The 18,053-nt window shown below is 40.8% G+C and overlaps 1 protein-coding gene across 4 annotated transcripts in view; it reads left to right on the plus strand.

Annotated features, from left to right (window-relative positions):
* Positions 1–4,822: 4,822 nt before the first annotated feature.
* The window catches only part of KIF2A (kinesin family member 2A), a 62,192-nt gene continuing 48,961 nt past the window's right edge, over positions 4,823–18,053 (plus strand). For all 4 annotated transcript variants that reach the window (XM_061368663.1, XM_061368665.1, XM_061368664.1 and 1 more), the window contains exon 1: positions 4,823–5,022. In XM_061368663.1, coding sequence (XP_061224647.1) covers positions 4,959–5,022 — 64 coding nt within the window. In that variant the 5' untranslated portion in view covers positions 4,823–4,958. The remainder of the gene's footprint in view (positions 5,023–18,053) is intronic.

The raw sequence follows: 18,053 nt of genomic DNA on the forward strand, positions 1-18,053 counted from the left end.
CAAATTTGCTCAATAATTACTTTTCTCCACATTTTTGCCTGAACATCCAAACCAGTAGAAGTGTACCAAGATTGCTCTACATGGAGTTATGTTCTTCAAAATGGCGGAAGTCAGTCATCCTCACATTTTCTTACAACCTTTGGCCTGATCGTGCACGCTAGCCCAATACATACTGCTAGAAAGATTCTTATGAGATCTAGAATTACATTGAGAAGCTTCATAGGAAAGAAATAATATACAAAAAGTAAATAGAATTGCAAAAACCTACAAGCAGATGACAGGCTTTTAGGAAACCTGACCTTTTTAGGGATCATACTGACAAGTGACCATGTTAGGAATTGTCAGAGTGCTGTGGGATGACACTGATGACTCAGAAAGCAATTACAAACTTTTGTTTGAATTTGCTCTCTTAGCAAAACAAAGCTGAAGAAAAATGCTTCCAATTCACATGATGGCCTGAACGTTGGTAGCTCATTAACAGCTCTGTTATGGTTGACATATGGCAGGCATGTTGGAGTCTTACATCAATAATTTCAGCACCTGCATTCTGTAATACAGAGAAAACTATCATGCTTTGAGATATTCACTTAAACCAGAAAATCTAACCATCTATGTTGTTTCTAACATATAATTAATTATAATCCCAAAAGCGTTGTTACTCAAATGAGTCACCAGTTCACTTGTTGAAGATAACCTGCAGAATTTGTAGACATTTAATGTAATAGAATCTAGAACGCATTTGTGGAAGACAAGAGGTTAGTTATGATACTTTTGAGTGCCTGGGTTAAAATATTTTGACTCCCAGACGAGGCTATGCAAAGCTACAAATGTCACAATAATTTATTATCCAGGGGTAGTTATATGAAAATCAGATTTTTACATCTAATGAAACAGTGAGAAATACGTTAAAATAGTTTATAAGTAAGATGGTTCTCTTTTTATCACTTTCTGATGCTACTGTATCATGCTATTTCTCATTAAGTGCTGTGTCTAGCAGGAGAGAAGTTTTAAATAGCAATACAATATAGATGAAGAGATGCTTAGAAGGAAAAAAGAGCAGGAAGAGATCTGTGAGGCAGCTCAGCTGCTACTGTTTTCACAAAGGTACTGAATTGAACAAGAAGAGTCTATCAGTCTAAGTGGGCAAATGGGATCTCAAAGTACTTTAGGCACTTCTTGCCTATTCACTCATTCTTAAGTGGAAAAAATAGTGCAAAAGAACTTTGCAGTTCTTTTGTATGTTGAAATAGGTTATCTTGGTGACCTATGAAGCTACTGTATTGAGGTGGTTCCTTTTTAAAATTGTTATGTAATAAATACGTTGATGATTTTTTTGTTTTTGTATCTTACAAATGACCATGTGTTCCTTAAACCTGACTACTGACTGCCTTGCATACACATTTAATACCAGCTGAATGCATGCAACCAGAAAAATGTTTCTGGAGTTGAGCTTTAAAAATAAAACATTTCATATCAGTATGATTACAAATGATTAGACATATTTGTTCATTAGTACTGTGAAATAGCCCAAATACTTAATAATTAACTACTTTAAAGTTATCAAGGAGGTAGACTGATATTCATAACTTGATTTTGACAACAAAATACAGCAAATTAATAATTTTAATTAATATGATTGTGTAAAATGCAAGCAGATGCTAGTGTTTGTTGAAAGTGGAAGAATTCTTACTTAAAGTTGAAACATAACTGGTGCACAATAATTATCCACTATTTTCATACCTTACTAATCCAAAAGCAGCCAAAATTTGGAGCTGAATGTCAAAGCTTCAGTAGTTATCATTGAAATACAACAGTCAAAGACAGACCAAGCAATGGCTATCCAAGTGTGTCACAAGCACTTCTCCAAACCAAAGTTGAACTATAAAATGTATGTTTATGTAGCAGAATTTATATGGAAAAGACATTATGAGATCACAGTATCACAGTATCACAGTATGTTAGAGATTGGAAGGGACCTCAAAAGATCATCTAGTCCAATCCCCCTGCCGGAGCAGGAACACCTAGATAAGGTTACACAGGAATGTGTCCAGGTGGGTTTTGAATGTCTCCAAAGAAGGAGATTCCACAACCTCCCTGGGCAGCCTGCTCCAGTGTTCCGTCACCCTCACTGAGAAGAAGTTTCTTCTCAAGTTTAAGTGGAACCTCTTGTGTTCCAGTCTGTACCCATTGCCCCTTGTCCTATCATTGTTTGCTGCTGAGAAGAGCCTGGCTCCATCCTCGTGACACTCCCCCTTTATATATTTATATACACTAATAAGGTCACCCCTCAATCTCCTCTTCTCCAAACTATAGAGACCCAGCTCCCTCAGTCTTTCCTCACAAGGGAGATGCTCCACTCCCTTAATCATCTTAGTTGCCCTGCGCTGGACTCTCTCCAGCAGGTCCCTGTCCTTCTTAAACTGAGGGGCCCAGAACTGGACACAATATTCCATTATGAGATGTTCAGCTCAAGCCATTGTGATGATGTGGAATTACAATGGGTAGAATAATTTTCTTTTTTTTTTTTTAATTAGAAGGCTCCGCCTAATTCTTATGTAAGTGTAAAAAATTTTTGTTGCATTTTGGTTTTATTTCAAAAACATCTAGAGGTTAAAAAGAGCCTATCTTTAATTCTGTTATAATTGGAAGAGGTCTTCTTAAAGGCATTGGATTCTTTATGGTATTATTTGCATGAGATCGTTTTCCAAAGCAATACTTCTTTCCAGGGTTTGTCAGTAGTCTAAATTAAATGGTCAGTGACTAAATTAAAAAGCCAAAGTGGTTTTGCTGGACATATCTTGATACCTTTGATATTATAATTCCACCAATACCTCAGTGAGCAACACCTTCCATGAGTAATGCAGGTAAAATCTAAATTTCTCATGGAAAAAAAAAAAAAAAAAAAAAAGGTGGGCAAGGATCAGAGTAAAGCCCAATTTTTAAAAGGTGAAAAAGTTCTTCTGGCTCTTGGCTGTGTAGACCAGAATGATTTGGGTCAGAAGGTACTTTAAAGATCACCCTGTTTCAATCCCCCATCTTGGGCAGAGACACCTTTCAGTATAGCAGGTTACTCAAGGAACTGTCCAACCTGGCCTTGAACACTGCCAGATATGGGGCAGCCACAGCTTCTCTGGGCAACCTGTCCCAGGGCCTCATCACCCTCACATTGAGGAACTTCTTCCTAATGCCTAGTCTAAATATTTAAATCTACCCTCTGTCAGTTTAAAGCTATTCCCCCTTGTCCTGTCCCTACATGTGCTTGCAAAATGTCCCACTCCAGATTTCTTGTAGGCCTGTTTAGGTATTGGAAGCTGTTTTAAGGTATCCATGCAGTCTTCTCCAGGTTGAATAACCTCAATTCCCACAGCCTTTCCTCATAGGAGTGATGCTCCAGTCCTCTGAGCATCCTTGGGGCCCCCTTTGGACTCACTTGAACAGCTCCATGTCCCTCTTGTGTTGGGGGCTTCAAAGCTGGATGCAGTGCTGCAGGTAGAGTCTCACCAGAGGCAGAGTAAAGGGGTCCTGTGACCTGCTGCATGCTAGACACACTCCTTTTGATGCTGCTGGTTGGCTTTATGGGCTGCAAGCACACATTGCTGGGTCATGTCCAGCTTTTCATCCCCCACTATTCTTAAGTTCTTTTCCAGGAGGCTGTTCTCTCTAATACGTGTGTACATATACATAAAGCATGTAGGAATCGGAAGACATAATTTCATGACTCTGATTTGCCACGTGTCATACTGATTTCAGTGTGAAACTGCCAGTGGAAGCAGGGAGATGTGAGGCAAGGAGGATGCCAGGCTGCAGAGACGGTGCAGCTTAAGGTGGGGGTCTCAGTGTCAGGTGTCATTATGTATTATCTGTTGATGATTGGATTGGGTGATTATTTTTAACAGTCTGGCTTTGTTGGGCAAGAAGTGGTTTTGTGTTTGAGGTATTTATTGTGATGCTGCTCAAGGTGACCAGAAAGCTGTGCAGGAAGGCCAATTTTAAACTGGTGCTGGCTTCATCACATCAGGGTCTGCCTTTGTAAGGTAAACCCAAGGGATACTGTTTAACGAAGTGGCTTGCCTGAGGTACAAGAGTCATTATAGGGAAATGAGGAACATACAGTGTTTGCTTTTTCATTTAAGCTGTATAAAGGTATGGGACAACCATGAGGCCAAGATGGATAGCTGCTGTCTGTGCAGCCCTCCTTGGACCCAAGAGCTGCTGTCAGGTTGGGGAGCATGGAGAATGCTTCTAGGCTGTTCTACTTGGCACACGGGAACCGTATTAGCAGACTGTAGGTAGATAAAGCTATTACATTAAAACTTCAGAGAGGCTCAGTCACCATCTGGTGCCAAACCTGCGCGTGTTGCGTTTGTAAGTCGGGGACAGGTCCAAGAGGTCGAGGCTCCACAGGCGGCCTGGCACTGGGACGGGCGGCTCCTGGCGGCAGCGGGGCCAGAAGGGCGGCATTCCCGCAGGGCGCCGGCCCCGGGGCGGCGGAAGCGCCCATCTTGTGCCAACGCGGCCGTGGTGCCGCTAAGGGCGGCGGCGGGGAGCAGCTGCGGTCCCCGGAGAGGGGGGAAATGAGAACAACGGCGAGACGGGGCTGCCCATGGCCGTAGGTGAGGCCACGGAACGTCCCCCACTTCAAAACCGTGGCGGAAGGAGGAGACAAAACAAGAGCCGCGGAACACAAACGACTGACGAAAGCCACACCAGCACCTCTGCCCCCGCCTCCCCCTCCCCCGTGCGGAGGGGCCGTGACGCGCTGCGCGCAGGCGCAGCGGCTCCCAGCGCCTTTTATATCCGGCCGGCGCCTTTTCTCTCTCGGCGTCTATCCTTCTCTCTTTCCCTCCCGCCCTGTCAGAGCCGTCGCACTCGGTGCCGGTATCGTGCTCTCCCTCCCTCCCCTCCTGTGCACGCCTGGCAGGTAGCGCCTCCGACTTGTCCGGCTGCCCCATGAAGCGATGGCAGCGGCCAACTTCGGCAAGATCCAGATAGGGATCTACGTGGAGATTAAGCGCAGCGATGGTCAGTGCGGCGGGGCGGTGGGGGGGGGGGGGGGGGGGAGTGGTGGTGGTGGTGGTTTGGGGGGAGAGTCGCGAGAGGGGCCCATTGTGTGCGCGGGGCCGGGGAGTGGCCGGGCCTGGCGCGCGCTGCGGTTGTCAGGGGAGCGCTCGCGTTTGGCGGCGCAGCGCGGTTGCGCGGGGCGCCAGCGGCGGGGCCGGGGAGGGGGGGGGGCTGCGGCAGGGCGGGGTGCGGCGGGGGAGGGGAGCAGGAGGGGGGCAATGGCGGGGAGCGAGGCCTAGGGGCGGGGGGAGAGAGGCCGGGGAGCTGCCGGCAGCGAGCGCGAAGGGCCTTGAAGGGGATATGAGGTGATGGAGGGCAGAAGGGCCTTCAGCGCGGGGGAATAACTTGTCTGGTATACGGGCAGCGCTCTAAGAACACGACACAGGGGGGGAGGATGCCTTCGGGCACTTCCATCCTTGGACAGAAAGGTTGATGTTATTTCAGGTGTTCGTCTTGATTAAAATGTAAGATGAGTACTTGTTATTTATGTCCACGAGTGGTTACTACTCCGCTGGCGACCCAGTGTTCCTCTTCTTGCCCAGCATCTCCTAGTGGAAGGATGTGTGGTGCTGTCTAGAAACACATGTGAATAAAGGAGGCGTGTGTGACAGGTCTGGGGTGCCAACCCTTCACGCTTCTCTGGTAGGGGAGAGCTAAGATGGGAAGTTCACTGGATGAATCAATGGCAGGTCACCCGTGACCTCAGCTCTTTCATTTGTGTGAATGTCATCTGTTCTTGGCCTCTGTGAGGGCTGTGAAGCCTGCTGAACCAGGGTGGGGTTTTGCTGGGATTTTCTGGAAAGATAGATGTGGTTTTATTGAGGTTTTTTTCCTTTTTTTTTTTTTTTTGTTTAATTTCCTCAGGGTTGAGGAGCTTGCTAAAGGATAAGCAGATGTTTCTATGGGAGGAAAGATCTGGAGGTCAAAGGCACTGAAGTTAGCTAGCTTGGTTTTGTTGTTAGGCAGGAAACAAGAAGCTGGCAAGCTTTGTGCAGTTTGCCTGTCCTGTTTCCTACACTGCAGTTAAACACTACAATAAAGTGATGGTCGGTGTTGTCTGGACACTGTTATATCTAACCCCTCAATTTATGCTTAATGCCTTGTGTGTCACATGAAGAATCTGATAGGTCTGGCTGCTATTTGCATAACTTCTGTAAATTTTTGCCTGGGGTTTCAGAAAACCTCAATGTAGCAACTTGTAAAGCTGTTTTTCTGTGGTCTGTGTGAACTTCTAATGAATGTTACTGTTTGGTTTCTATGTCTTCAGAAAATAAGGCATGAGAATGCTTTGCTGCTTCCCCCCTACCCTGCCTCTGCAGTGTTCTGCTCACTTATGTGAGAAGTGAGGACAGTAACTCTTGAATCTAATAATACTTATTTTGGTTACTGTTAGCGGTTTACAAGTTTTGCTGTATCACTTACACATGCAATGCAGCACATTAAATACATATCAGTACTATACTGGGGGCGTGCCTTCACAGCAGTTGCTTGAGCTGTAGGATTTTCATCATTTGTGTTGGTTCTCATGTGAGCAACCAGACTGCCATGTCATACCAGTCCTGGTTACTGTGAGGTTTGCTTGGTTTTCATTAGGAATGGAGGAGGAGGTGGCCTGCTCTGGCTCAGGCTACTGCAGCTTTGCCATTCTCCTCCCATTAAGCCACAGGAGAAACTGACCTGGGTATGTGGAAGGGAGCATTTTAAGATATCAAAGGACAGCTGCCAATATTTTGCATTACCTTTCACAAGGTGGGTTTCCAGCCTTAGCTGTGGTTACAGCGGCAATCGAAATTTATCTAGCTGCTTTGAATAAGGGAAGAGGGTCTTCCTGCCTGCAACTTTGTCAGCTGTGCTCTTCTATAAACCCTCTCTGCCACCCACTGTGCCCAATGATCTTTTTTTCGTATGATTTAATACAGCAATCAGTTACTTGAGTCACTAAACGCAGTAGAAAACTTCAATGAATTCCAGAAGCTCACAAGGGAAGTTCTGACCCCAGCAGTATTGGTGTGTCGGAAATGCATTGCCAGGATGAAGTGGAAGTCTTTCATGTATGGTATTCTGGTTCAGTAACAGAGAGCTATCTGGATCTGCTGTACCCAGAACTGGGTAGAGAACTGGGGCTACCCTTGGCTGAAGGCAAGATTAAAACTGTTGAAGAAACTTGGAGAAAGCAGTATGCTAGTCTGAGATTTTTCTCTTTTTTATATATATATTCTTGTCTATAAGAAGTCCTTTTTTAAAACTAAATATTATCTTGAGAGGTATGTGTAGTAATTCTTTTAAATCTTCTTATTTACCTGCTTATTTGCTGAATCTGGAGTAGAATAATATTTTGCTTTGTTAGTTGGTTCATTTGAAAAATTCATTTTTTCCCATCTACCAGTTAGATGGGAGCCCTTTTCTGAATGTGGAGTTTTATTAATTCCAGATAACTCTATTTTTCCTTAAATAAAAAGAAAACCTAACAGGAAAGGTTCTGTCTTTGTGAGTTTTTTTTTTTTTCTTTTGTTTTGTGAAGCATGAATGTTAGAAGTCATATTTGTTCACTACAATAAAATTGCAGACATGCGAAACACAATAAATGTGAGAATGAATCCAGAAAGTTCTGTAAAGAAAAGTTACATATTCTGACATCTTGACTAGTTCTAATTAGGCTTAAGTGTTTCATGGGAGATTTGTTATAAGACTGAATAGAAAATAGATGTTGTGTAAACAAAAAGCATTGTTAGAAATCATGGCCAAAAACACATGAAGAACAGTGTTTGGATAAAACTCAAAATTTTCAAGGACTGACGCTGCCAAGCTGCTTACTGTGTATCTGTTTTTTCTCAGTGGGTAAACATTGGTATAAATGTTGTCTACAGTTGCAGATAATATTTGCGGTTATAACTGGAATAACTACTTATGCTCATGTAACATAAGAGTGTACTGAGTGGTCAGCTATTTGGCTTTTTATAATAATTTCTGCTACTGAGATTTACTGATTATTTCAATATAGTTTATTCATGTTGCTTGAAATGTGCCTTGGTAATCCATCTTGGAAAGAGGAAAGACCTCCTTCCATTTAGGCTGTGAATTGCCAAGAGTGGAGTGCATTTCCAGTCTTGAAACATGTGCCTTAACACACGGAAGCTTGGGGAAGTACGAAGGCAACCAGAAGGTATCTGCAGGACTTGCTGTAGTGTTCCTGTCCAGATGATGCTTCTTGTTGAGGTCTAAACATGGGCATTTGTCTGGTGATAATTCCCTTTACTTAAATAATAATAGCCTACCACCTTATCTGCAAACTTACCCCTGTATTAGCACTTCTTGTGCATTATCCCATTAATGATAAGACTTATATAACTACTTTGACAAAGAACATCTGACATTTTTTTCCCCGCATAAATTCAGTCTTCTGGAATAGGATATATCTCTTATGCCCTGCAGCGCTTTAGTTTGCTGATAGTTTTTCTTTTTTTCAGTCCAGTTGTGTTCTACCCATTTCCTCATCAGGCTGTTTCCTATTCCCTGTCTTTGCAGATCTGAAATGCTGCTTATAAAGACAGAGAAATTAATTACATATTTACTCATTTTGAAAGCAGGAAGACTACAATTCTGATCTCGTGCTGTCAGAAATAATAATAGGTATGAGTAGAAGGACATTCTTGTAACTGGAACAGTGACTAAAGATTCAGAAGAACTTCTGGGAAAGGAAAAATGATGAGTTTTTAGGGATTATCCATCAAATGGTATGAAAAAGAAAGATCATGCGTTTGTGACCCTTTTTTCGTTAACACAAGAACAGGATAGCTGTCAGTGCTTGAAAGAAAATGTTAAACTGATAAAGGAGAATAGACTAGGTATAGTTATTGTGAGGAGTCTGTTACCAGGGGAGGTGGAGGCTAGAAGTATAGCAGAATATTAGGGTGTGGAATATCCATTTTTACACTAAAAATTAAAAAAATACACCAGCAACCATAAAACGTATTTTCAGTTCTTCCTCAGTTTAATTAACCTCTAACTCTGATGGAAGGTAGGAAGAAATTCTTGCCTGTGGCTGTGTTATTTTTTTAATTGCCTACTTACAAATTTTCTTGTCTCTGAAGCAGCTGGAACTGGTCACAGTCAAAGATAATCCATCTGGTCCAAAAACCTACTGGAAGCTTCTCTCTCCTTAGCCTTTCCAAAACATCATGGTAACTGTTTTCACTTTCAAATACAAATAAGTTTAAATTTTTGTAGCAGTCAGGGCTGTACTTTATTTCTTTAAAGTCCAGCTTCTGTCAAATTGATGTTTTTCAGAGTTGAGAGCCTGTATCATCTTATTGTCTGCTGGGTAGTCCTGTATGATGATCTTGATCTTTAAATGCAGCTCCCAATAGCAACAATGATATTACAGCAGGATAGAAGGCATAGCAGTGCTATAAAAATTCTCTTCAGGGTTTGGTAGTCACCCTATTTTACAATCTCTTGAGGACAGATTTAAATGTAATGTGCTTTTACTCTTTCCTGTGGTAACATACACCTATTTGTTCCCTGTGCTTAAGATTTTCTTGTTACCACATTTGGATCATTTGACTAAATTACCTAATCCTTATGTAAGCCATACAGATGCAACATGTCTTTGTCCTTCTATCGTGGTCAGATCACATAAGGGTTTCATGTCTGCTCTTGCTGGTTGAGCTTGTGGGTCCAAAATTTTGGCTTACTTATCTATGGCTCTCATACTGTTTCATACAACATTTCTGGGGATTCTTCTTACAGAACTGTTGACCAGGAAGATGTGTTGGAGTTTCTCTGTTCTGTTTAAAATCACTTTAAGAGTTCAGCTTTTGTTAATCAGTAAGTGGATTTTCACTGTAACTCACAGCTTCTCAGATATTTTTGTAGGCCTTCTGTATTTTGCATAAATAGCTTTTGAATGACAAGAGCTGAGTTCAAATATTCAGACAGTCTTCTCATCTTTGCTCCATAAGCGTGTCTAATACAGCATTGCATACTGGCAAACATGTCTTTAGAGCTGTACATAGCTACTAGGATTACACAGTTTGCATTGCATGTCTGTTTCCTCTCTGATCATGTAAGAGTCTATCCTTTGGTAGCTAAAGTTACTGCTCTTTCCTCCCAGTCTCTGTAGTGGTCTGTTGTCTGGGCCCCGTTTTACTTGTCTTTTCTTCTTACATCTTTATGAAATGAAGACTTTGCTGTGCTACTGTGGCACCAAGCACAGCTTCCTTTGTTCTTGAGGTGGGAAGAAAAGATAAATTTTTGGGAAGAGGTCATGCCTGACCTAAGAGTAATGTCATTGCAGAAGTACCTCTTTCTACTTGCTCTAGAAGATAAATTAGTCTTTTGAGGTCTTTTAATACATTCACTTGTTCTTGGACAGTGTAGAGAAATTAATATGAAGTATTTACCAGGTGAAGTCCTTTCCTGGAGCACAAAATCTGTAGCATATTTATTGGTTTGACCTGTGGAATGCCACTGTGATTGTTTTTGTGCTTGAGGAGTAAGTAACAGAGTGCACTTAATGTGCTTCATTGCTTTGTTCTTGAGTTCTTCCTTTGTAAACATTTATTGCTTGCATCATGAAGTGTGGGTATTTTTCTTTTGTGGGTTTTTTTGGGGGGGGGTGTGTTGGTTGGGGTTTGTTTTTTTTTTTTTACTTTTTGCCATGTTTTTTGGCTTGTCTTGTTTTCCTTACCATACTGTGTGGCTGGATCTGAGATCAGGAAGAGAATGCTGTGTTCAGCCCATGGTGAATACTAAAATGTGGTCTTCATTATAGTTGTTCACAGTATGTGTACTCCATAGAGGAAAAGAATTAAATAACTCTTGGTACATTAAAGTTTTATATTAACCTTTCAGAGTTAAGTTAAATTTCTAATGTAATGCAAGGTATGGAAGTCCATAAGGACTTCCACCAGTAAGGACTACGAAACAGTCTTGACTTTATCCAGTAGTAAGAATGTCTAGTAAAAAAAATACATGATCAGGCAGGATGGTGTTTGTAGTCTGAAATGGAAGAGTGTTTAAGAAGACATAGGCTTTTCATAGTCATGCCTCTGTAGCATAGTTAAAACCATTTGGAAACATAGATGTTTTCAGTGTGTATTTCCAGATGTAGGGTAGAAGGGTTTTGTGGAGCTGTAGTACATTCTTTGTTGTATCTGTTAATCTGTTTCAAAACACAGATAAGCTTTCAGGTATATGAGCAATTCTTTTTGCTTGCTTGAAAGCTTATGTATGTTTACCAGTTTTATCACTTGCATCTTTTCAGAAGTCTTTTTGCATTTTTTTTGAGGAAATAGTTACAGTTCCTTCTAATGTAATTTTTAAAAAACTTGCTTGCAGTTATATGTTCCAGACTTCTAGGTTTTATTGTGATGTGGTACTTGGGGTTGTATTGTGACTTGGTATTTGGGGTTTTACTTAAATTGCTCTTAACACTGAACATTGACACTAATATGAATGTTCCTAGCTATAGTCTTTGGATCAAATTTTCCTGGGTTGTAGTAGATATTTTTATAGTCACGTAAAATTGTTAGGCACCCATCATAATTAAGTTAGTGACAGTTGATTTTGGCTATTGATGTGATTCCTCAGCTGTTTGATATGCTTGACTCTGGGCTGCTTGTCTGTGCACTGCATCTGTATTAGTTTTTAGTTAAGTGTGCTGTGGAGGGAGGAAGGGGTGGAGGGGCAGGCAGGGAACTAAAACTATTGTAATCCAGATGTAGATTGTCTTAAACTACTGTTAGTTATATCCTTAAATCTGTTCATATTGTGTATGTGCAGTCACATGTGCTGCTGCTGCTTTTTCTGTCCTCATTCCTTTCCTTAAAACTTTCACTTTTTTGTACTGCTGTTTGAGTACTATTCGTTTATTTTCACTCAGAGAATTAAAAAGCACTATTGTTTCCTATAGTGTTCCCAGTATATAGATAGACAGGTGACTGACATGATTTTCCCACATCTTCAACCTTTGTGAAGGAATGCTTTAAGTTCTGTAGTAAGTGTTTAGCTGTAAGGCAGTACTGACTGTGTTTGATATTCTGAAAATACATTTTGTTCATGTCCCTGGAAGGCACACATGGTAAACAGGTCAGTTGTGGCTTAGGTCATCCACAGTTGAGTCACTGGAAGTTGGTAGAGTACACCTACTATGTTAAACACTTTTATCAAGTGGAGCTACCACTGGAGGTAGAGGAGGGGGCTAGGTGTCCTTGTCCTGTGCCATTCTTCTCCATGCCTGGAAGTCACTCTTGGAAAACAGAGCAGCCACAGACTGTCATTCTCTGGGAGGATGTTGCAAAGATGGCATTGCCATTTCCCTGTTAAAAAGTGTTCTGTGCAGTCAATTTTGCTGTGTTTGAATTTGGCCATTGTTAAATATGTAAAACTGGATTTTACATCTGTTAGACAAAAGGTAATAAACCTATGTGAAAAATCAGAATTACCTTTCCTGGAAAAGAAAATGAATTTATCAGGCTTATGCTTGTTAGCTTTTGTAAAATGTGTGTAGTGCACTAAATCATTTACATGAAGAGAACATGCCTAGAAGACTCTTTACTATTTATTACAGTCTAAATTCAGTTGTTCCATGTTGCTAGGAACTCAGGTTAGTTTTAGAATTGCTTAGTTAAAAGCTGGAGCTAGAGATTCTTGAAGATAACGCTATAAAACTGTATGCCCAACCGAAACCTTAAGTGACATTTTGAAAAATGTGAATTACCAGTTAGATTTAGTAATTAAGCCACTTGATTTTTTTGTTTGTTTGTTTGTTTGTTTTGAATGGAGTCTTCTTTAGCAACACTGAGTCTGATCTTGTGTTTGACTTCTGAGAAAGAATAATAAAGAATTTTGCTCCTTAAAGACTTGAATGTAGTGGTAGAGTTTCTTAATTTTGCTTTTGCATCAGGCATAACCTGCTAATAAGTTTCCCAGACTTGTAAAGGGGTTAGCTTAATGAGTTCCTTGCTACTTTTGCAGCACTGAGACTGTAAAACTAATTGTCCAATCCCAGTCACTTCAGTGTAACATGCAAATAACTGTCTTTTACTGTAGCTTCATTTTGGTGGGTGGTCATGCTTTTCATGCAAGGGATTGTTACTATCTTTCAAGTTACCACTGAAGCTTTGTGAAGTGCTAGTTTGAGCTTCTCATGGCTACTATCAGGCACTGGCAGCTTTGTGTAATCTCAGGTGTTGGAAGCATGAGTATTTTCAGTCGCTTCTGTTACTTACAGGTAGTATGTTAAGAGCTGCCTTCAGTGGATGAATGCACTGAATGTGTGAGTGGACGGAGGTGGGCTTTGCTTAAAAATTTCTCATCAGAAGAAAGGTGCATTGCATACTTGTGCCCTTGCAGAGTTTTGCTTTAGAATCTTTGTTGCACAGTGGGGCATATTTGACAATCACTAAAATTTGTTACTTTCTCTTTATGGCTGAACTACATACTGAGTTTGAAGTGTATTTCAGACAGATCTATAAAAGCATTTGCTAGAGATGCAGGCATGCATAGTGATGGGATGATGAGATCTCTGTCTCTAGGAAGAAGGCAGCGGGAATGAATTCAGTTTGAAAAGCACATAAACGCCTGGATTTTGGAATGCTCCAAGTTTTTAATTCAGTTTTGGGTTATATTTTCATGTAGTTGAATCCAGATCATGCTGAATGAGGTGAATATAAATCACAACCTGATTTTTAAGTTGTAATAAGCTTTCATCCAACACAGAAGAATTAAAATGTTACTTAATTTTCTTGTTGGTTTGAGCTTTTAGAACCTTGTTGAGATAAGGGAAAAATACAACCTCCGAGAGTAGAGGTTTCTGATTTTTAACCAGAAGCAACCGTTTGCAGCTCTAATAGATTGGGTAATGGTACATATTCTTACTAACATAGCATAGTAAAGTAAGGGACATGGAAAAAACAAACAACAAAACACTATTTGACAGGGTGGGTTATGAAAAGCAAATGCTACTATTTGGAAACAACTATAGAAAATGTTGGTAGAAATTTTCTGTGTGGTTCAGGAAACTATAGTTCTAGGCAGATACTGTCAGTTTCAGAGAAATTAGAGAAAATCATTAAAAGGTCTCTGCCATTTATTCAGGCAACAAACAAAATGAGGAAGGGGGAAGGGAGGCAGAAGACTGGCCAAGTCATCTCAGTCTTTTGGCAGAAGGTATTTACCACACTGTTTTAATCCACCACAATCTTAAATCCTGTTGCTAAAAAAATTTCAACATCCACTAAACCCCTGTGCTGTTTGAAAGAAATACTTGACTGAGTCTGGTTTTGCTTCTGTATACCATAACTGTACTGAAATCTATACTGAACACAGAAGACTGATCTGCAAAAGCATATAGCAAAGTATTCTGGAGAGGAGCTTTCAGAAGCAGTTTTAAAAGATTTTTAAAGCTGCCTGTGAAATTGTCTTGAAGACTCCAAGGAACTGCTGACTAAATGTACAAAAATGTGTCAAATTATATTCAGTTTTACAAAGTTAAAAAAAATACATGAGAGGACATTGAACTATTACTGGAACTTGTTTACAAGTTGTCATCTAATAGGAAATATATGAATGTCATACCAGAAATTGAATGAAAACCTTCATTTACACAGCAGCAATAAAAGGAAAGTGTAATAAGAGGACAGATAATGCTATCATGGCATACATTAGCATCTTGTTTTCATTTGAGTAATGTTTGCTGCTCTGATTGCTTCAGCTTTCTTAAATCTCAGAACTGAAGGGGCTTTATAGAGGCCATGAAAGGGAGCAGTGTTGGAAAACCTTGCAGGAATTTTGAAAACAGGTAGATTATTGTTGATTTTAGTTTTTTTTTTTTTATGCTTCAAAGGGAGATTGTGATGTGAAGGATACTTTAAGAAAAGCAAATGAAAACTCCCCCCCCTTACAAGACTTTTATTGGAGAATGTGATTATTTAAAAAAAAACAACCCAACAAACCCACAACAAAACACTTGTGAAGTGTTTCTGCTTTTTTGGAGGTTCCTCCATTTCCTTAAAGTACATTTACCACTACGTAAGAAGTACCCCAGTGGATCGAAGTGATGGTTCATGGAGCCCAGCAATAATAGGAGAGAATATATAGGGAAAGCAGGTCAGCCTTGTTACTGTCTGCAATCTTTGTCTTCCCCTGATACCTAGAATTATATCTGGGATATTAGAAGTACAACTTTGCCTAGTCCTATTAAATAGCCATTTGTAGACCTATTGTCTGAATTTACTGAGTACCTTTCTGAACCAACTTAACACTCTCTGCCTCCACAACCTCTTTTGGAAGCAAGACTGGGAAGTTCCCTGCTTGCTGCATGGAAAAGTACATTGCTGCAACCAGTGTGCTTAAGGGAATGCTCCCACCTTCAGTGTTGCAGGAGTTTAGTAATGATTTCTACTCATTTTGTCCTTTATTGTTGCAAAGTGCAATCAAATCCACCCAGTCTTTTCCTCAGAAGTGAGCAGTCTCACTCACCTTGGTATCTTCATTCTGTTTGTTGTCTTGAGGTATCCTTCTCCTTACCTCCAGTAATTCTGTGACATCTTTTTTGGGGGTGTGAAGAGTAGCGCCACAGTACTTGAGATGTGCATGTAGCAAAGTTTTATTTATAGTTCGAAAATGGCACTTTTATGTTTTACAGGCTTCTTTTTTCTGTTGTAGCTGCATGTTGAGTCAAAGTTTTAAGAGAACTGTGTTAAGGATCCCTTACTTGAGGTGTAACTTATAGTTCCATTTTCAGGATTGTATGCTCATAATATGGTGTATTTTTCTCTGGCTGCATTAACTTTCCTCTGTCTATTTTGAAGTTCATTTGCCACCTTTTTGTGTACTCCCTTGTATCTGAGAGGCTCTTTTGAAGTTATGGCATCTGACTACCCAGAATGCTGTCTTGCCCAAGCGTCAGACTCCAAAACTAGTGTAAGGCAGTGTGTGGCAGAACACCAGGCTGGAAGATGATGTGTACGTTCTTAGACAATATTTTCAAAGGCCTGTATCATAAAAGAAGACAGTGCTTCATTTTCCCAGTCCTTCATTAGCACTTGTTTGCATGTAATCTTCTTGTATAGAGGATTGCACTATTTCATAGTCTGGATTGTTCAGATTGTGAATTTATCTTGCATGTGGTTTTACTCTTGTGTCCTGGTACCATGAACATTCTCATTGCACGTGCGCTAGTTCACTTTGAGACTCTCATCTGGAGTGAACCAGATGACCCACCTCTTATAGGAAACCTAAACTTCCTTGATGTCTTCTTAAGAGACCTGAACTGCATCATTTGTTTCTCAGTGCTCAGACAGTCCTTCTGTGTTTTAGTAAGCATTACACTTCCATATGCTTATGTATGCCCCTAGGTGTACAGCATATGCTCCTGTTCATGTTCTTAAAAGCATCATAGTTGGAGGCTGCAAAGCAGTTTTCTCACTTTCGTGTAGGTTAGGGTGAATAACAATAAAAAAAAAAAGGAGAGATCTTAGGGCTCAAGGCATGCCGCTTGGGACTACAGGAGTGCATCTGTTAGAAGGATTTCAGTTGAAACAGAAAATGAATTTTGGACGTGTATCTTCTGATCATCCGTTGCTTCCGCATGCTATGCTTTAGTTCACTTTGAAAGCGGCCTTGGAGCACACTAAATTCCTTTTGGATAAAATTTAGCTGGAGGGTACACTCCAGATATGTACATGATGCACTCCAAGGTGTGTTCAGTCCATGACACTAGACTCCCCCGACTCCCTTCTGAAGTGTGTGGTGTGAATATCTGATCCCCAGCACCACCTGCTTTGCTCTGCAGCTCTGCTGCTTGCCACCGCAGGCGCAGCTAATGAACCTGGGCTGGGCACTAGTGCTGTAGTTCTGAGCAATGTGCCATGAAAGGTCTGTCCCAGGGCTCTTGTGGACATGAACCAACCTGTACCAGTTGTCTTACGGTTTCTGTCCATGGTGGGTCTAGAAAAGACACAGAAATATATCCAGGATTTGATTTTATTTTTCTTATTGCAACCTAGCATTGCCTGCTGGTTGAGAATGATAGGGTTGGCCATGGGTTATGCCATGTTTCAGTAAGAGTATGACACAATCTAACTTGACAACAAGTGAAAGGGCCTTACAAGAGTTGATTCCACACCCCATCAAAAAAAGAATGAATGTAGTGGTACCCCAACAACAAAACCAGCATAATTGAATAGAAGGATTTTAGGTCATGGTGCAATTGGCCATAACATAGACATCAATTTTAGAAGTGATAACAGCTCAACCTACTTGATTTTGCACTAAAAGAAGGGTAAGTCTAATCGAAACATTGTAGAAAGGTTCAGTGCCCCTCTTAAAAGTAGTAGCAAATAGGGGAGGACAGATGCCAAAGTGTTTCTTTCTATTTATTGCTTAGAGGTGGAACAGGTAAACACAGTGGTGAATCCTGGGACTGAGGGCAGGGTAAACTGACCTGAGCTTAGTCCTGCTTTGTCAGTATGGGAGAGGCTTTGTGCAGCATTACTGGTATTGATCTATTATGAAGTTTCTCTGAGTTTCAGTAAAATATTTCATAGAGTATGAAAAAATACTCAGATCAAGTTTAATACAAGAACAATAATGAATTTGACAGCGTACCTAATAATTTCAACCTAATAGTATGCCTTCTGAGGTTAGTTTTAAGACTGGCTGGGTTGATTTTCCCATTCATTAGTTATTCACTCCTGGAAGCAGAGTAACTTGCAGCACAGAGATAAACCCATCTGTCATGCTGCATTGTAGGAAGATATCATTGGCCTGGTGCAGAACCTGGTGGTGAAGGTACATTTTTTTAGATGCTTATGTGCCCCAAGAGTGAGGCTACTGAAGAACACCAGAACAACCAACAGGTGGATAAAGCTGCTTAGATTGAAGTGGCTCAGATGGACTTAGAATGGCAACATAAGGGTGAATTGTTTTTAGCTCAGTGGGCCCATGACACCTCACCAGCCTCTGGGAAAATTGAACGGTACAATGGG

The sequence above is a fragment of the Neopsephotus bourkii genome, unplaced genomic scaffold, assembly GCF_033783945.1.
Source record: "Neopsephotus bourkii isolate Nb327-2 ecotype Australia unplaced genomic scaffold, CSIRO-AGI_Nbou_v1 NB_1436, whole genome shotgun sequence".
NCBI lineage: Eukaryota > Metazoa > Chordata > Aves > Psittaciformes > Psittacidae > Neopsephotus > Neopsephotus bourkii.